Source organism: Rhinopithecus bieti, unplaced genomic scaffold, assembly GCF_001698545.2.
Source record: "Rhinopithecus bieti isolate Rb0 unplaced genomic scaffold, ASM169854v2 scaffold_19969, whole genome shotgun sequence".
NCBI lineage: Eukaryota > Metazoa > Chordata > Mammalia > Primates > Cercopithecidae > Rhinopithecus > Rhinopithecus bieti.
In genome coordinates, this window is record NW_016810434.1 from 1221156 (window position 1) to 1242167 (window position 21012).

The 21012-nt window shown below is 38.7% G+C and overlaps 1 protein-coding gene and 1 long non-coding RNA gene across 2 annotated transcripts in view; one reads left to right on the forward strand and one right to left on the reverse strand.

The window, feature by feature from the left end:
* LOC108542112 (uncharacterized) overlaps positions 1–16286 on the reverse strand; it is a 24430-nt gene extending 8144 nt beyond the window's left edge. The window contains exons 1-2 of the long non-coding RNA XR_001889166.1: positions 16096–16286; positions 10579–10709 (exon numbers count right to left, since the gene is read on the reverse strand). This is a non-coding gene — a long non-coding RNA (uncharacterized LOC108542112). The remainder of the gene's footprint in view (positions 1–10578; positions 10710–16095) is intronic.
* EPB41L5 (erythrocyte membrane protein band 4.1 like 5) overlaps positions 1–21012 on the forward strand; it is a 171459-nt gene that overhangs the window by 120857 nt on the left and 29590 nt on the right. Inside the window, 2 exon segments of the mRNA XM_017891982.1 lie at positions 11900–12028; positions 15760–15824. Coding sequence (XP_017747471.1) covers positions 11900–12028; positions 15760–15824 — 194 coding nt within the window.

A 21012-nucleotide genomic window follows, 5' to 3' on the forward strand; every position in this document is an offset into this window, starting at 1 on the left:
TCTGGCTGCCCTTAAGATTTTTTCCTTCATTTCAGCTTTGGTGAATCTGGCAATTATGTGTCTTGGAGTTGCTGTTCTCGAGGAGTATCTTTGTGGCGTTCTCTGTATTTCCTGAATTTGAATGTTGGCCTGCCCTACTAGGTTGGGGAAGTTCTCCTGGATGATATCCTGAAGAGTGTTTTCCAACTTGGTTCCATTTTCCCCGTCACTTTCAGGCACACAAATCAGATGTAGATTTGGTCTTTTCACATAATCCCATATTTCTTGGAAGATTTGTTCTTTTTCCTTTTTCTCTAGACTTCTCTTCTCACTTCATTTCGTTCGATCTCCAATCATTGATACTTTTTCTTCCAGTTGATCGAGTTGGTTACTGAAGCTTGTGCATTTGTCACGTAATTCTTGTGTTATGGTTTTTATCTCTATCAGTTTGTTTATGGCCTTCTCTGCATTGATTATTCTACTTATCCATTCTTCCATTCTTTTTTCAAGATTTTTAGTTTCTTTGCACTGGGTACATAATTCCTCCTTTAGCTCTGAGAGGTTTGATCGACCGAAGCCTTCTTCTCTCAACTCATCAAAGTCATTCTTTGTCCAGCTTTGATCTGTTGTTGGTGAGGAGCTGCGTTCCTTTGGAGGGGGAGATGCACTCTGATTTTTTGAATTTCCAGCTTTTCTGCCCTGCTTTTTCCCCATCTTTGTGGTTTTATCTGCCTTTAGTCTTTGATGATGGTGACGTACTGACAGGGTTTTGGTGTGGGTGTCCTTTCCGTTTGTTAGTTTTCCTTCTAACAGTCAGGACCCTCAGCTGCAGGTCTGTTGAGTTTGCTAGAGGTCCACTCCAGACCCTGTTTGCCTGGGTATCAGCAGCGGAGGCTGCACAAGATAGAATATTGCTGAACAGCGAGTGTTGCTGTCTGATTTTTGCTCTGGAAACTTCATTTCAGAGACGTGCCCAGCCATGTGAGGTGTGAAGTGTTGGTCTGCACCTAGTAGGGTATATCTCCCAGTTAGGTTACTCAAGGGTCAGGGGCGCACTTGAACATGCAGTCTGTCCGTTCTCAGATCTCAACCTCCATACTGGGAGACACACTGCTCTCTTCAAAGCTGTCAGACAGGATCATTTACCACTAACTGGAATTTCTTTAGAGACCAGTATAGAGTAGAAAGTGATTTTCTTCTGTCTTGCATTGTCATTATTAAAACTGTCTTTCTGGATCCAAGCCCTTTCTTCCCCCCTTTCTTTCTTACATACTTTTTCTTAGAAACAGCTGTTAGAAGGTGATTCAGTTTCAGAAAAGCTTTCCATTTTCTTGACTTTTCAGTATTCTATCCCACTTGTCTGTTTGCTTTCATGGTGTCAGTTTTTAAATATGTCTCTGTAATGTAGGGGAATGCAGGGCCAGAGATGGAAGGATAAATAGAAAACTTTAGATAAAAGCTGTAGTTGATTAGTAACTAGTGGAAATTTAGTGGAAGACTGCAATGACCCTAAAGAATGAAGTCTGGTAAAACTTGGGGGTAGGGAGGAGTGGGGGGCGGGGATTGTTGACTGTGCTTGGAGTTCATGGAAATCTGTTGAACAGCTACTTGTTTCTTTTGTAAAATGTCTTGCGAATCTTGCTATAATGTAACTGATCCTCTGAGGCAGAGTGTCTACTGCATTAGTTTTGAAGCCTTGAAAAGATGAGGAGGAGTGTGGGTTCAGGATAGGAGAGTAAAGGAGCACTTTAGGTGAAGGACAGTGTGCCATCAAGGAACATTTGGGGGATCACATAGCTAGGAAGAATAACAATATTCAGTGAGGGTTTACTCTATGCCAGACAAGAATAGAAGGAAGGAGGGAGATGGAGCAAGGTGGGCAAATATAACCCTCCAGTGATCATCCCCACTGCAGGAACACCAAATTAAATAGCTCTCCATACAAGAAAGCACCTTCATAAGAACCAGAAATCAGGTGAACCATCATAGTACCTGGTTTTAACATTATACCAAGGAAAGAGGCACTGAAGAGGGTAGGAAAGACAGTCTTGAATTGCTGATGCCACCCCTCCCCTATGGAGGAGGGTGGCACTGAGAGAGAATCTGTGCTTGGGGAAGGGAGAGCACAGTGACTATGGCACTTTGTATTGAAACTCAATGTTGGTCTGTCAGAATGGAAGGCAACACAGGGCAGAATTTCGCTGGTGCCAACAGAGGCTGCATTTAGAACAATCCTAGCCAGAGAAGAATCATCCATCCCAGCGATTGGATCCCGAGTTCCAGCTAGCCCACCGCTGTGGGCAGAAGTGCTGTAAGGTCCTAAATAAATTGAAAGATAGTCTAGGCCACAAGGACTACAGTTGCTAGGCACATCCCGGTATTGTGCTGGGCTCAGAGCCAGTGGACTTGGGGTACACTTGACCTAGAAAGATACTAGCTGGAGGAGCCAAAGGAATGCTTGCATCACCCTCTCCCAGTCTCAGGCAGTGCAGTTTACTTCTTCCATTTAAGGAAAGGTGAGGGAAGAGTAAAGAAGACTTTGTCTTGTAGCTTGGATCCCAGTGTAGCCACAATAAAATAAAGCACCAAGCAGAGTCCTAAAGCCTCCATTTCAGGCCCTACCTCCCAATTACATTTCTAGACATACCATGGGCTGGAAGGGAACCTGCTATCTTGAGGGAAAGGACCCAGTCCTGGCAGAATCTGTCACCTGCTGACAAAAGAAACCCTTGGGTCAGTGGTTTCCAGGCAGTACTTGCCACAGGCATTGGGCAAGACCTGGTACCATGATGGCTTCAGATGTGACCCAGGGCATTTTCAGCTGTGGTGGCCATGGGGAGAGACACCTTCTGCTTGACGAAAGGAGAGGGAAGAATCAAAAGAACTTTGTCTTGCAACTTGGGTAACAGCTCAGTCATGGTAAAATAAAGTACTAAGTAGATTCCTACAGTTCCCAACTCCAGGCCATAGCTCCTTAGACAGCATTTCTGAACCAGCCCTGAGCTGGAAGGGAACCTGCAGTCCCAAAGAGAAGGGCACAAGTCTGGCTAGATTCACCACTTGCTGACGAAAGAAACTGGGCCTTGAATAACCGTCAGTGTTGGCCAGGCAGTAGTCACCATGTACCTTGGGTGAGACCCAGTAGTGTACTGGCTTCAGGTCTGACTCAGCACAGTGTTAATGGGTAGCTAGGGGGGTGCCTGTGTCATTTCTCCCCCAACTCCATGCAGCTCACTGAGAAGAGAGAGACTGTATGGGAGAAAGTGAGGGAAGAGAACAAGAGACTCTGCCAGGTAATCCAGGGAATTCTCCCGGATCTTACCCAAGACCACCAAGGCTGTATCTCAACAAGTCTGCAAGAAGTCACAGGCTTACTGGGCATGGGGTTCCCCCTAATGCAGATATGGCTGAAGTGTCCAAAAACTTATATCACAATATTCAATTCCCTTTGAATAACTAGAATGCCTTCTCAAGACAGATGGGTACAAAAAGCCCAGGCTGCAGAGATTATAATAAATATCCAACTCTTTAATGCCCAGACATCAACAAGCATCCAAGATCATCCAGGAAAACATGACCTCACCAAACAAACTAAATAAGGCACCAGTGACCAGTCCCAGATTGACAGAGAGAGAGATGTGACCTTTCAGGCAAATAATTCAAATAGCTGTTTTGAGGAAACTCAGTGAAATTCAAGATAACACAGAAAAGGAATGCAGAATCCTATCAGATACATTTAACAAAGAGATTGAAATAATTTTTAAAAATCAGCAGGAATCCTAGAGCTGAAAAATTCAATTGATGTAGTGAAGAATGCATCAGTCTCTCAGCCACAGAATTGATCAAGCAGAAGAAAGAATTAGTGAGCGTGAAGACAGGCTGTTTGAAAATACAGTCAGAGGAGACAAAATAAGAAAAAAATGAAGCATTCCTAGAAAATCTAGAATATATTTTCAGAAGGACAAATCGAAGAGTTATTGACCTTAAAGAGGAGGTAAAGAGATGTGATAGAAAGTTTATTCAAAGGGATAATAACAGAGAACTTCCCAAACCTAGAGAAAGATACCAATATTCAAGTACAAGGAGGATATAGAACGTCAAGCAGACGTAACCCAAATAGGACCACCTCAAGATATTGGATAATCAAACTCCCAAATGTCAATGTTAAATAAAGGATCCTAAAAACAGCAAAATAAAAGAAACAAAGAACATACAAGGATGCTTCAGTACGTCTGGAAGCAGACTTTTCAGCAGAAAAGTCTTTTCAGTCCTTATAGGCCAGGACAGAGTGGCATGACATATTTAAAGTGAAGTAAAAATTTTTATCCTAAAATAGCATATCCATGTTTGAAGATATCCTTCAAACATGAAGGAGAAATACCTTCCCAGACAAACAAAAGCTGAGGGATTTCATCAGACCTGTCTTGTAAGAAATGCTGAAGGGAGTTCTTCAGGCTGAAAGGAAAAGATGTTAATGAACAATAAGATAATCATCTGAAGGTACACAACTCACTGGTAATGGTATGTACACTAACAAATACAGAATATCATAACACTGAAATTGTTGTGTATAAACTACTCATATCTTGAGTAGAAAGGCTAAAAGACTATCAAAAATATAACTACAACAACTTTTCTAGACATAATAAGCTATAAATAGAAACAAGAAGTTAAAAAGTGGGGGGTGGGTATGGTTTGAAGTTAAAGTATAGAGTTTTTCTCTTTGTTCGTTAAATTTTTTTTTTGCTATCAGTGTTGTCATCAGTTTAAAATAACATGTTACAAGATGATATTTGCAAGCCTCATGGTAACCTCAAATCAAAAAGCCTGTAACAGTTGCACAAAGAAATAAAAAGCAAGAAATTTAAACATACCACCAGAGAAAAGCACCCTTCACAAAAAGGCAAGCAGGCAAGAAGGAAGAGAAGACCACAAAACAAGCAGAAAACAGGTAACAAAGTGGCAGTAGTAAATCCTTACTTATCAATAATAATATTGAATGTAAATGAGCTAAACTCTCCAATCAAAACACAGAGTGGCTAAATGGATTTAAAAAAAAAAAAAAAAAGCCCCAGCGATCAGCTGCCTACAAGGTGCACATTTTACTTATAAAGACACCTAAAGACTGAAAATAAAGGGATGGAAAAAGATATTCCATGCAAATGGAAACCAAAAAGAACAGGTTATTTATATTAGATAAAATTGATTTTGAGACAAAAACCATAAAAAGAGAGACAAAGAAGGTCATTATATATTGATAAATGGTCAATTCAGCAAAAGGATATAACATTATAAATAATATATGCACCTAAAACTGGAGCACCCAGATACATAGAGCAAATATTATCAGAGCTACAGAGAGATACACCTCAATACAATTGTAGCTGGATAATTCACCCCACATTCAGCAAAGGATAGATAATCTAGAAAATTAACTCAAAATTGGATTTAATCAGTATAGACCAATGGATTTAATAGAACATTTTATCTAGTGGCAGCAGAATATACATTCTTGTCCTCAGCACACAGATTATTCTCAAGGATAGACCATATGTTAGGTCACAAAACAAGTCTTGAACATTCAAAAAAACTGAAATCATTTCCAGTATCTTCTCTGGCCACATGGAATAAACCTAGAAATCAATAACAGAGAAACTTTGGAAACTATTCAAACACATGGAAATCAAACAGTATGCTTCCAAATGACCAGTGGGTCAATGAAGAAGTAAGGAAATTTTTTAATTTCTTGAAACAAATGAAAATGGAAACAAAACATACTAAAATCTATTGCAGCAAAAGCAATACTGAAGGAAGTTTATAGCAATAAGGGCCTACATCACAAAAGTGGAACAACTTCAGATAAACAGCCTAATGATGCATCTTAAGGAACTAGAAAAGCAAGAGCAAACTAAACCCAAAATTAATAGAAGAAAAGAAATAATAAAGATCAGAGCAGAAATAAATGAAATTGAAATGAAGAAAATACAAAATATCAATGAAACAAAAAGTTGTTTTGTGAAAAGATAAAATGGACAAACCTTTGGCCAGATTAAGAGAAAAGAAGACTCAAATAAAATTGTAGATGAAAAAGGAGACTTATAACTGATACTGCAAAAATTGAAGGATCATTAGAGATTAGTATGAGCAAGTATATGCCAATAAATTGGAAAACATTGAAGAAATGGATGAATTCCTAGACGCATAGAGCCTACCAGGACTGATCCAAGAAGAAATCCAAAACCTGAATAGACCAATAACAAGTAACAAGATCGAAGCTGTAATAAAAAGACTCCCAGCAAAGAAAAGCCCAGGACCCGATGACTTCACTGCTGAATTTTGCCAAATATTTAAAGAGGAACTAATACCTGTCCTACTCAAACTGTTCCAAAAAATAGAGGAGGAAAGAATATTTCCAAATTCATTTTATGAGATCAGTATTACTCTGATAACAAAACCAGACAAAGATACCTCAAAAAAGGAAAACTACAGACCAGTATCTCTAATGCATATTGATGCAAAAATATTCAATAAAATACTAGCAAACTGAATTCAACAACATATTAAAAAGATAAGTCATCATGTCCAAGTGCGATTTATCCCAGGATGTAATAAGGATGGGTTAGCGTATGTAAATCAATCAAGGTGATACCTTATATCAGCAGAATGACAAAAACCATATGATCATTTCAATTGATGCTGAAAAAGCATTTGATAAAGTTCAGTATCCCTTTGTGATTAAAAAAAAAAAAACTCTAAAAAAACTGGGTATAGATGGAATATACCTCAACACACTAAAAGTCATGTTATGACAGACCCACAGCTAGTATCATACCTGAAAGCCTCCTTTAAGATCTGGAAAAAGGCAGGGATGCCCACTTTCACCACTGTTTTTCAGTGTAGTACTGGAAGACCTAGCTAGAGCAATCAGACAAGAGAATGAAATAAAGGGCATCTAAATTGGAAAGGAAGAATTCAGATTATCATCAGATGATATTATTTTATATTTGGAAAAACCTAAAGAAAAGAAAATACAGAACTGATATATTCAGTAAAGTTGCAGGATACAAATCAACATACAAAAATCAGTAGCATTTCTATATGCCAACAGCAAACAAACTGAAGAAAAAATCAGGAAAGTAATCCCATTTACAATAGCCACAAATAAAAGGAAATACCGAAGAATAAAAATAATCAAAGAAGTGAAAGATTTCTACAATGAAAACTATGAAATAACGGTATGAGATATCAAAGAGGACACAAAATTTGAAAGATATTCCATGTTCATGGAATAGAAGAGTCAGTGTTGATAAAATGTCTATACTTCCCAAAGTAGTTTGCCAATTCAATTTAATCCCTATCAAAATACCAATGATATTCTTCACAGAAGTAGAAAAAAAAAATTCTAAAATTTATATGGGATCCCAAAACACTCAGAATAGCCAAAGCTGTCCTGAGAAAAAAGAAAAAACTGGAGAACTCATAGTACCTGACTTCAAATTATACTACAGAGCTATAGTTACCAAAACTCATGGTATTAGCGTAAAAACAGACACATAGACCAATGTAACAGAATAGAGAAGCCAGAAATAAATCCATACATCTGCAGTGAACTTACTTTTGACAAAGGTGCCAAGAACATATACTGGAGAAAGGACACTCTCCTTCAATAAATGGTGCTAGGAAAACTGGTTTTCCATATGCAGAAGAATGAAACTTGACTTCTATCTCTGGCCATATACAAAAATCAAATCAAAACAGATTAAAGACTTAAATCTAAGACCCCAAACTATGAAACTACTAAAAGAAAATATTGGAGAAACTCCAAAACATTGGTCTATGCAAAGATTTCTTGAATAATATCCCAAAAGCATAGGCAACCAAAGCAAAAATAGACAAATGAGATCACATCAAGTTAAAAATTTCCTGCACAGCAAAGGAAACAATCAACAAAGTGAAGAGATGACCCACAGAGTGGTAGAAAATATCTGCAAATTACCTGTCTGACAATGGACTAATAACCAGAATATATAAGGAGCTCAGACAACTCAATAGGAAAAAAAATCTAATAATCTGATTTTAAAATGGGCAAAAAATCTGAATAGACATTTCTCAAAAGAAGACATACAAATGGCAAACAAGTTTATGAAAAGGTGCTCAACATCACTGATCATCAGAGAAATGCTAATCAAAACTACAGTAAGATATCATCTCACCCCAGTTATAATGGCTTTTATCCAAAAGACAGGCAATAATGAACGCTGATGAGGATGTGGAGAGAAAGAAACCCTTGTACACTGTTGGTGGGAATGTAAATTAGTACAGCAAGTACAGAGTGCCTCAAAAATGGAACTATCATATGATCTAGCAGTCCCAGTGCTAGATGTATGCCCAAAAGAAAGGAAATCAGTATATCGAAGAGATATCTGCACTCCCATGTTTATTGCAGCACTGTTCACAACAGCCAAAATTTGGAATCAACCTAAATATCTATCAGCAGATGAATGGATGAAGAAAATCTGGTACATACACATCATGAAGTACTATTCGGCCATAAAAAAGAATGAAATCCTATCATTTGCAACAACCTGGATGGAACTGGAGGACATTATGTTAAGAGAAGCCAGGCACAGAAAGACAAACTTCGTATGTTCTCACTCATTTGTGGGAGCCAAAAACAAAGAATTAAACTTGTGGAGATAGAGAGTAGATTGATGGATACCAGATGGGAAGGGTAGTATGGAGGGTGTGGGGGAAAGTGGGTATGGTTAATGGGTACAAAAGTATAGTTAGAGTGATAGAATGGATAAGATCTAGCATGGAAAAGATCTAGCATTTGATAGCATAACAGGGTGACTACAGTCAATAACTTAATGTACATTTAAAAATAAGTAAAAGAGTATAATTGGAATGTTTGTACACAAAGAAATGATAAATGTTTCAGGTGATGGATATTCCATTTACCCTGATGTGATTGTTACACATTGTATGCCTGTATCTACATATCTTATGTCCCCATAAATATATACAAGTACTATGTACCCATAAAAATAAAAAAAAATAAGATTTTTTTAAAGAATAGAAGAAAGAATTCAGTATTGTACTACTAATAAAGGACATCTGACTACCTTGCCTTAACTCGAGTCAACTTGAGTAGAGGTTGAGCCCCCTCATCTGAAAATTTAAAATTCAAAATGATCCAGAGTCTAATACATTTTGAGCACTGATGTGATACTCAAAGGACATGCTCATTGGAGCATTTTTTATTTTGGATTTTCATATTAGGAATGTTCAACCAGTAAGTATAAGGCATATATCCCAAAATCTGAAAAAACACAAAATCTGAAATACTTTTAGTCCCAAGCACTTTGGAAAAGGGATGCACAACCTGTATTGTGAAAAAATGGATTCATGTTTTATTAATGTGATGCATTTTTAATAAAGGTTGATTTCTCTACCTCTATTATCAACAATTGTTGTTTGCTTAAGGAATGCAAATTAATCTTAACGTCAGCCTGACTAAAGTAATTTTAGGAAGAAAACCTACTGAAAATAAAATGCATCATTCTAAAGTAAAGCATGATTTGTTGGTTGACTTGCCCTAAGAACTGAGAATGTGTTAGCCAGCAACCTTAAGATTACTTAAGACTCAGACTAGCACTACTGACAGCAGAGTTGACAGTGTTGTAAGAGCACATAGTAGAGGGATCACATCCCGCCTGCATTATGCAGGATTTGTACAGTCACCTGACATGCCTTATGTACTGTTGGTTCAGTTCTAAAAATGTGTTTACTGTCTACTTTTTGTAAGATAAAATAATAAATACTGTGTGGAATTCATAGACGAATGACAAGTTCTTGGCCCTCAGGAAACTTTAGCCCTGTCTAAATCCCACAGAAGTTAATATTGCAAATGGCCATCTCTAGTGACCACTTTCTTTCCCAGGTCTCTTATGCTAATTGAATTTTCAGATGATAACAGCTGGGAAGTACAGTTTTTGAAAGACAATCAGGATCCATGAACACTTGGATAGATTGGAATGACAGACTGGGTTTAAGAACATAGACTTTGACAAATCATCATAAGTACAGGGCTAGGGTAGGGGACTAGAATATTACAGCAGCATGTATTTTAAAAGTAAGAATATGTAAATGAAGTATGAATCAGCTGCAAAAGAGCTATATTGTATTAACTCAAAGGGTTCAAAGGGGGAGGTTCAACTATTTTTTTTTTTCATTTCTGTATAGCACTCTAAAAATGATATAGAAAAGTGGCAGTTTGAGAAGAGAAGGATCTGTATAGTGAAGGGTCTTGAAACTAAGTTACAACCTGGGAGTACTAGCTAGACGATTGCCATGCAGAAATCTCAGGAGGGAGCCTGTTAACCGTCTTTAGATATATGAAGAGCTATTATGTGAAAGAGGAATTAATGTGACTTGCTTTTTAAAGGCCTCAGATAAGAGCTAAGGTCAGTGAATATGTTAGAGGTATGCAGATTTGACCTCAACACAGGAAAGTGTTTCCTAACAGTCATCTGACCAAGGAAGTAGAACGTTCTCCAGTGTGTGACGTTTCTTAGGCTCAGACTAAAAATTACTCACCTCTTGAAGTATTTTGGTGGTTGGACGGACTGTTGTTCCTTCCAACTTTGAGATGCCATGATTCTAAGAGTTGTCAAGATTCTTCTTTCTTCATCCCTCCTCCTCTCTGCAACTTAGTCTCTCTGCTTTCTCTTTAAATACAAAAAAAAAGAAACTAGGTAAAAATATACATATGTAATTTACCATCTTTACCATTTTTAGGGGTATCATTCAGTGGTAATAAATACATTTATATTATTCATTTGTCTCTTTCATTATCCCCTTCCAGACTTTGGTTTTCTCTTGACCTATGTCTTTGAAATCCTTTAGGATTTATGCCATATCAAGATCTATAGATTTTTCGATTACTTTCCTCTCCTTAATTACCTGAAGCAATCCAGAATGTTCTTTATCTTCAGATTTCAGGAATCAGTTTTTCTTGTTCTTTGATGAGCAGTCATTTTTTTGTTTGTTTGTTTAGTTTTGTTTTTGAGACGGAGTCTCGCTCTGTCGTCCAGGCTGGAGTGCTGTGGTGGGATCTCAGCTCACTGCAAGCTCCGCCTCCCGGGTTTATGCCATTCTCCTGCCTCAGCCTCCTGAGTAGCTCGGACTACAGGTGCCCGCCACCTCGTCCGGCTAGTTTTTTGTATTTTTTAGTAGAGACGGGGTTTCACCATGTTAGCCAGGATGGTCTTGATCTCCTGACCTTGTGATCTGCCCGTCTCGGCCTCCCAAAGTGCTGGGATTACAGGCTTGAGCCACCGTGCCCGGCCAGTAATTTGTTTTAAAAGCATAAAGGAACAGAATCTCAACTGCACTCAGCGAGGACCGCGGGTACAATTAAGGCATATGTGACCTTTAGCAACTAGTATTTTTGAGCTAAAAGATGAAAAGTAGGGCATGAAGACTATTCTCTTGACCAGAGGTTGGCAGATTATTTCAGTAAAGAACCAGATAGTAAATATTTTAGTCTTTGAGAACCTCGTAGTCTCTTTCACAGCTACTTAGCTCTGCCAATTGTAGCATGAAAGCAGCACAGAGGAATGCATATGGCTGAACTCCAGTAAACTGTGTTTATACAAAAACAGGTGGTTGACCAGATTTGCCCTTTGGGTTATAGTTTGCTACAATTTTAGGTTAGGCCCTACAGAGGCTGTTCCCTTTAAATCTGGAGTTCTTCACAGATAGATGATTGTTAAGAGTTGCTTATGCCTGAAATAAGATATGGCTGCTTAAGACACACGATTTCCTGATTGAAGATGAGCTTTCATCAGTCTGTTTCCTATTTCCATATAACTATAATGCATCACAGTTGATTACAGTATATTTTTAAAATATCTAGGAAGAAGTGGTGAAGTTGACTGAGAAATGCCTTAATAATGTCATTGAGAGCCCAGGATTGAATGCCATGAGAGTTCCTCCTGACTTCAAGAGTAACATTTTGAAGGCTCAAGTAGAAGCAGTGCATAAGGTAAGCTGCCTTTGATAGACAGCCCTGGTGAAGTGAAAAGAGTGTGGGATGTAGAGAGTCGCCTTCCCCAACTCTAAATTCTTTTTTTTTTTTTTTTTTTTTTTGAGACGGAGTCTCGCTCTGTTGCCCAGGCTGGAGTGCAGTGGCCGGATCTTAGCTCACTGCAAGCCCCGCCTCCCAGGTTTACACCATTCTCCTGCCTCAGCCTCCCATGTAGCTGGGACTACAGGTGCCCGCCACCTCGCCCAACTAGTTTTTTGTATTTTTTAGTGGAGACGGAGTTTCACTGTGTTAGCCAGGATGGTCTCAGTCTCCTGACCTCATGATCCGCCCGTCTCGGCCTCCCAAAGTGCTGGGATTACAGGCTTGAGCCACCGCGCCCGGCCCCCAACTCTAAATTCTAATCAAACTAGTTTAAGGGCGCAGTCAGGGGGTTAAAAAATAAGAGTAAAGATGCTCAGGGGATATGAAGGCTAAAAAAGCCAAATTTGTATAGAAGTGAGCCTTCAATTTTTGCCACTTGGATAGCCAGAAAGCCTTGTGATTTTTAAAGGCTTATTTCAGTATTAAATCTATGATTCTAGGTCTGTCTTTATCCATTCACTATTCCCCACAACCCATCTGCCCTCAATTTGGCAATATGTTTATGTAATTAGCAAAAAGAGTGAGGTACAAGCTGAAGAGTTGGCTGTGACATGGTGAAGGATGGAGTGAGTAGGGACCAACTCCCGTGAGGGATGCGGCAGCCTTGCTCTCAAAATCAGCTTTTCCTTGGCTCTCCGTGACTTTCAAACTTACATTCTGTCCTAAAACCAGGACAGAAGCCTGCCTCACTAACTCAGTTGTCAACTAGGATTTCAAATTCACCTGTTATTGAGAAGATGCACTTTACCCATCCTGTCCTCAGGTACAAGCCTTGAAGAGACCTGAGTGGACTTTAGGAATATTGTTCATGTTCTTTATCCATTTTCTCCCCAGAATATAAATATAAAACATTTACATATAAAATAAATATAAAATATAACAGTATTGACTCTAGAATCTTATTTCTATTCTACCACTTACTAGCTTTGTGACTTGAGCAAGTTAGTTAATTTCTGTGAACCTCAGTTTAATTTTGTATAAAATAGGATAATGGTAGTACCTACCTTAAGGTGGGTTGTAAAGGTGAAATAAGATAATTAAAGGCCATGGAATAGTGCCTGGCACATAATGAGCATTTAGAAAGTGTTGACCCTCGATAGTTATAGTAGCGGTAGTAGTAATAGTTATCATTTGCTATGGTCTGAATGGTTGCATCACCCCTCAAAATTTTGTATGTTGAAACCTAATCCCCAAAGCCATGGTATTAACACATGGGGCCTTTGGCAGAGCCCCCAAGAGTGGGCTTAGTGCTCTTATAAAAGAGGCTGGAGGGAACTTGTTTAACCCTTCAGTCATGTGAGGATGCAGTGAGAAGGCGCCATCTGTGAGGAATGGACCCTCACCAGACACTAAATCTGCCAGTGCCATAATCTTTGGTTTCTCAGCCCCCTAAACTGCAAGGAATAAATATTTGTTATTTATAGGCCACCCAGGTTATGTTGTTTTGTTAGAGCAGCTTGAATGGACTAAGAAATCATTACCTTATATTTCAGTTATCATTTTGGATCTTTCTTGACTTGAAGAAGAGAGAAATAACATGAGTTGCCTAAAGTAAAGGGATTTGATTTTACAGTGAAAAGACCTTCTCATGAAGAGAAATCCAGGACCAAATACCTTCACTGTGAAATCTACTAAACATTTATAGAAGAAATATTAGCAGTTCTACACAAAGTTCTCCAAAAAGAGGAAGGAACACTTCCCAGTTCATTTTATGAGACTAGTGTCACCCCAATAGCAAAAAATGACAAGAAACCACAGACCAGTACTCCTCATGAACATTAACTTAAAAGTTCTTAACAAAATATACTCAACAGTTTATAAGTAGGATCATACATCATGACCAAGTATGGTTTATCTTAGGGAAAATGTTGGTTTGTCATTCAAAACCCAAGATAGTTCACCATATTAAAAAATACATAAAATTGTCTCAATTTACATAGAAAAGGCATTTCACAAAATTCAACAACTGTTCATGATAAAAACTCTCAGCAAACTGGCAAGAGAATGGAACTCCTTCAGCTTGATAAAGAGCATTTAAGAACAAAATCTAGGCCGGACACGGTGGCTCAAGCCTGTAATCCCAGCACTTTGGGAGGCCGAGGCGGGCGGATCATGAGGTCAGGAGATCGAGACCATCCTGGCTAACACGGTGAAACCCCGTCTCTACTAAAAAAATACAAAAAACTAGCCGGGCGAGGTGGCGGGCGCCTGTAGTCCCAGCTACTCGGGAGGCTGAGGCAGGAGAATGGCGTAAACCCGGGAGGCGGAGTTTGCAGTGAGCTGAGATCTGGCCACTGCACTCCAGCCTGGGTGACAGAGCGAGACTCCTTCTCAAAAAAAAAAAAAAAAAATCTACAACATCATAATTAATGATGAAAGGCATGTCCACTGAAATAGCTAAAATTAAACACTGACCATCCCTGTGTTGGTGATGAGGGAGCTCCTGTGGTGCACATATGTTGCTGGTAAGAACATAAAATGGTATAAACACTTTAAAAGAGTTTGGCAATGCATTAAACATACACATGTCATCTAACCCAGCAATTACATTCTTAGATATTTGTCCAAGAGAAATCAAAACTCAGGTTAACACAGATGTTAGTACATGAATGTTCCTAGCAGCTTTATACGAAATACTTAAAAACTGGAAAAAATCCAAATGTTCATCGAAAACAGATAATTGTGATGTATCTATACAATGAAATGTCTCTCTGAATAAAAAGGAATGAATTAGTGTTGTTGTATACAACAACATGAGTGAATCTCAAAGACATCTTCATGCTGCTCTAAAGAAGCAGACGCAAAGGATAGGTACTGTGATTCCAATTGTATGAAACTATATAAAGTATAGATCATCATTTACCTCGAATAAGGGTTTTTTTCATGGGATTATGTGGGAAACCTCAAGGGAATATTGAGGTGGGGAGTAGGGGAGATAGTGGAAATGTTATGTTGGTTAAACACTTGTATACCATTAAAAAAAAAATTATTGAACTGTACTTTAAAAAAAAAAAAAATGGGTGCATTATTGATGCCAGCTGTGGTGGCTCATGCCTCTAACCCCACCACTTTGGGAGGCCGCGCAGGTGGATCACTTGACATCAGGAGTTCGAGACCAGCCTGACCAACATGGTGAAACCCTATCTCTACTAAAAATACAAAAATTAGCCAGGTGTGGTGGTGCACACGTGTAATCCCAGCTACTCGGGAGGCTGAGGCAGGAGAATCGCTTGAACCTGGGAGGCAGAGGTTGCAGTGAGCTGAGATTGCACCACTGCACTCTAGCCTGGGGGACAGAGTGAGACTCTATCTCTAAAAAAATAAAACGTGGGTGCATTATTGAGAACCATCTAGTAAGATCATATGAATTTGTATATAAAATAAAAAATGAATCTTTGATTATTAATTTAGGTATGGGGTAGGCTTGTACTAGGTGCACTGCTGATATTTCCATAGATAAGGTATGATTACCTCTAATTTTAATTGCAGCAAACTGAAGTTTCTATTTTTACCAGAAAGAAATGTAAATTTGTTACTGTAGTATCCTCAACAAAGATTTACTTTTCTTTAATATTTCATTTTCTTAGGTTACAAAAGAAGATAGCTTATTAAGTCATAAAAATGCCAATGTTCAGGATGCTGCCACAAACAGGTACAGTTCTGGATAGACTGAATTAAATTGATGTTCTTATCTACCTTTTTTGTCTTTTTTTTCTTCTCAGTCTATCATCACATGGTTTCAGGATGTCTGTCTGAAAGATAGCTTGAATTCACTCTATTGTATCCGTTACAGACCACTTAGTACCTAGTTTTATATTTGAAGATGTTCCTGATTAGTCTCCCAACATTCCCATTTATGTTCAACTGATTCAAACCAACAGAGCAGAGACCATCTTAAAGATATGTATAATCTTTTCAGTTACCTGGTAAGGAGTGTCTGTTATTCTCTTACAGTAAACTTTGGTGTCATCCTGTTATCACAATGGCCTTGTTTTTATCAGCTTACTTGCCATGGGTTCTCACAGTAGCTGAGTAACTTTCTTTGCTACTCCCTCCAAGTCTCTTCTGCCCTTCTTCTCTTTAATTAGTATTTTGCCATTTATTTGTCTTGTTAGGCTTTTATTCCATGTTTTATGGCAATTGATTTTCTTCACCACTGTGAATCTAATGTTCTGTGCTTGATGCTAAAAAATATTGATCAAATAAATGCTGTTTCTTATTATTCAAAACGTAGTCAGTCAAGGGTTTTATGATCAATCATACTCAGTTCCAGATACCGTAATCAACATAGCACTGCACATAGCATGCATAGTATATAGCACTTTATATAATAGTTAGTACTCAACAAAAGTACTAATTGGTCATCAGGGTAAAGTTAGAATTAAAACTTGACCTTGTAACTAATTCTAAGTACCAGGCACAGTGTCTCAGACCTGTAATCCCAGCACTTTCAGATGTCAAGGCTGGAGGATCACTTGAGGCCAGCAGTTTGAGATTGGCCTGGGCAACATAGTGAGACCCTGTCTCTACAATTAAAAATAAAAAATTAGCTGAGCATGGTAATCCCTGCTGTAGTCCTAGTGACTCAGGAGACCTAAGAGGGACAATTTCATGAGCCCGGAAGTTTGAGGCTGCAGTGAGCTATGATCGCACCACTGCGCTTCATTCTGAGTGACAAGAGTGAGACCTTTTTTAAAAAAAAAAAAAAAAAAAAAAAAAAAAAAAAAAAAAACCAGGCACAGTGGCTCACGCCTGTAATCCCAACACTTTGGGAGGCTGAGGCGGCTGGTCCACCTGAGGTCAGGAGTTCGAGACCAGCCTAACCAATATGGTGAAACCCTGTCTCTACTAAAAAATACAGAAATTAGCTGGGCATGGTATAATCCCAGCTACTGGGGAGGCCAAGATAGGAGAATCCCTTGAACCCAGGAGGTGGAGGTTGCAGTGAGCCGAGATCGTGCCACTGCACTCCAGCCTGGGCAACAGAGCGAGACTCTGTCTCAGAAAAAAAAAAAAAGTAAAGAAAATTCTAATAACAACTGTTCATACTAACATTTCTAGTACTATTGTTATTATTGAAGTTTTTCAGAATAACCTTGTCAAAATTTTTTGTTTGCCAGGAGAAGGGTAATGGGGACAGGACTGCCCCGTATTCATCAGAAGTTTCATTGAACTCTTGAAGCTGGAAAGAGCCTAAAACATACCCCAACTTTCTTCCAGATTTATATTTCTTTTTTTTTTTTTTTGAGATGGTGTCTCACTCTGTCACCCAGGCTGGAGTGCAGTGGCCGGACCTCAGCTCACTGCAAGCTCCGCCTCCCGGGTTTACGCCATTCTCCTGCCTCAGCCTCCCGAGTAGCTGGGACTACAGGCGCCCGCCACCTCGCCCGGCTAGTTTTTTTTTGTATTTTTTAGTAGAGACGGGGTTTCACCGTGTTAGCCAGGATGATCTCGATCTCCTGACCTCGTGATCCGCCCGCCTCGGCCTCCCAAAGTGCTGGGATTACAGGCTTGAGCCTCCGCGCCCGGCCCAGATTTATATTTCTAATGGCTGTTCATATTTTGAATAATCTATTTTTCCCCTAGGATTTCAAATGCATCCTTTGAAATATGCTAGGTTCTTATATAAACATGGGTCTGTTTCAGGATGTTTTCCTTCTCTGTTAATCTATTTTTCCCCATGCCATACCACACTGTTTTGTTTTACTGTACCTCCTTTTTAAAAATGCAGTATTTCAGGCATACAGACACTATGGAGAAGTATATAATTCATACCTGTATACCAAATATCAAGCTATGTCACATCTTAACGTTTTACCATAGTAGATTTAGATCATTTTTCATTTTGTACTGACATAATTCACATACCACAAAATTCATTATTTAAAAATACACAACTCAGTAATTTTACAAAATTGAGCAATTATTACCACTATAATAAATTCTAGATCATTGAGAATGTTCTAGAAACACCATAGGTCTAGAAACTCCTTACCCTTTCCAGACCTTAGGTAAGGTAGAAACCTGCATACTCACTCGGATGAGTATTATAGTGAGTATGAAGGTTTCTACCTTACCTAAGGTCTAGAAACACCATTAGCAGTCACCCCACATTCTGCTTCTTCCCCAGCACCTGGCAACCACTAATCTACTTTCTGTCTCTGTGGATTTACCTACTCTGGACAGTTTATGTCAAGGGAGTTATACAATACGTGTCCTTTTGTGCCTGGCTTCTTACATCCAATGTAGTATTTTCCAGGTTTGTCTATATTGTAGCATATATTGGTACTTTATCCCTCCGTATGGCTAAATAATATTCCATTGTACAGATATACCACATTTACTTATCCATATATCAGTTGGACATTTGAGTTGTTTCCACTCTTTGGCTATTATGAATAAAGCTAGAAATGAATATTTGCATACAAATATTTTTTGTAGATACACTTTCAGTTCTCCTTAGTATGTACCTAGGAGTAACACCATTTCTCCTCAGTCATATGGTGACTCTATATTTAACTTTCTTAACTGCCAAATGTCTTCCAAAATGGCTGTAACATTTTTCATTCTTACCAGCAATGTATGAGGATTCCCAACTTCTCCATGTCATTGACGATGCTTATTATTCTCCTTGTTTGTTACACTCATCCTAGTCATTGTGGTTTGATTTGCAAATGCCTCAGGACTAATGATGTTGAACATCCTTTCGTGTATATGTCTTCTTTGGAGAAATGTCTATTAAGATCATTTATTTTTGTAGTAACAACTTCATTGATAAATTTGATTCAAATAACACGATTTATCCATTTAAAGTGTGCAATTCAGTAGTTTTTAGTACATTTAGTACATTCTGTATTTAGTACAGATGCATAAACCGCCACCAGTAACACATTTCAGAATATTTTCACCACCTCAAAAAGAAATCCCCTACTCTTTAATTGTAACTCCATCTATCCTGCACTGCCTTTACCCTAATCCTGAGGAAGCACTCTTCTACTTTGTCTCTATAGATTTACCTATATGGACATTTCATATAAATGATATTCTGTAATATGAGGTCTTTTGTGTCTGGCTTTCACTTAGCATAATGTTTCCAGGGTCATCCATACTGTACTATTATATATCAGGACTTTATTTCCTTTTATGGCTGTATAATATTTCATCATATGGATATACCACATTTTATTTATTCATCTGTTGATAGATTGTTTCCACCTTTTGACTGTTATGAATATTGCAGCTATGAATAGTCATGTACAATTTTTTGTTTGAATAGTTTTTCAGTTACACATCTAGAGTAGAATTCCTGAGTCGTGGTAATTCTATTTTTAACCTTTAAGGAACTGCCAAACTGTTTTCTACAACCACTGCACCATTTTCTATTCCTCCCAGTAATGAGTGAAGGCTTTTATTTCTTTACACTCTCATGGTATTTCACTGTATTTTTTTTTTTTTTTTTTTTTGAGACAGGGTCTTGCTGTGTCACGCAGGTTGGAGTGCAGTGGCATGAGCACAACTCACTGCAGCCTCAAACTTAGGCTCAAATGATCCTCCCACTTCAGCTTTCTTAGTAGCAGGGGCTACAGGCACACGCCACCATGCTCGGCTAAGTTTTTTTTATTTTTAGGAGAGACAAGGTGTCACTGTGTTGCCCAGGCTGGTCTTTGAACTCCTGAGCTCAAGCGATCCTCCCATCCCAGCCTTCCAAAATGCTGGAATTACAGGTGGTAGCCACCACACCCAGCCTTAGTGTACTTTTGATTTGCATTTCTCTAATGATTAAGAATGTTGGGGATCTTTTTTATACTTTATGTTCTAGGGTACATGTGCACCACGTGCAGGTTTGTTACATATGTATACATGTGCCATGTTGGTGTGCTGCACCCATTAACTCATCATTTACATTAGGTATATCTCCTAATGCTATCCCTCCCCCCTCCCTCCACCCCACAACAGGCCCTGGTGTGTGATGTTCGCCTTCCTGTGTCCAAGTGATCTCATTGTTCAATTCCCACCTATGAGTGAGAACATGCAGTGTTTGGTTTTCTGTTCTTGTGATAGTTTGCTGAGAATGATGGTTTCCAGCTGCATCCATGTCCCTACAAAGGACATGAACTCATCCACTTTTATGGCTGTGTAGTATTCCCTGGTGTATATGTGCCACATTTTCTTAATCCAGTCTGTCATTGATGGACATTTGGGTTGGTTCCAAGTCTTTGCTGTTGTGAGTAGTGCCGCAATAAACATAGGTGTGCATGTGTCTTTATAGCAGCATGATTTACAATCCTTTGGGTATATACCCAGTAATGGATGGCTAGGTCAAATGGTACTTCTAGATCCTTGAGGAATTGCCACACTGTCTTCCACAATGGTTGAACTAGTTTACACTCCCACCAACAGTGTAAAAGTGTTCCTATTTCTCCACATCCTCTCCAGCATGTGTTGTTTCCTGCTTTTTTAATGATCACCATTCTAACTAGTGTGAGATGGTATCTCATTGTGGTTTTGATTTGCATTTCTCTGATGGCGAGTGATGATGAGCATTTTGTCATGTGTCTGTTGGCTGTATGAATGTCTTCTTTTGAGAAGTGTCTGCTCATTTCCTTTGCCCACTTTTTGATGGAGTTGTTTTTTTCTTGCAAATTTGAGTTCTTTGTAGATTCTGGATATTAGCCCTTTGTCAGATGAGTAGATTGCAAAAGTTTTCTCCCATTCTGTAGGTTGCCTGTTCACTCTGATGGTAGTGTCTTTTGCTGTGCAGAAGCTCTTTAGTTTAATTAGATCCCATTTGTCAATTTTGGCATTTGTTGCCATTGCTTTTGGTGTTTTAGACATGAAGT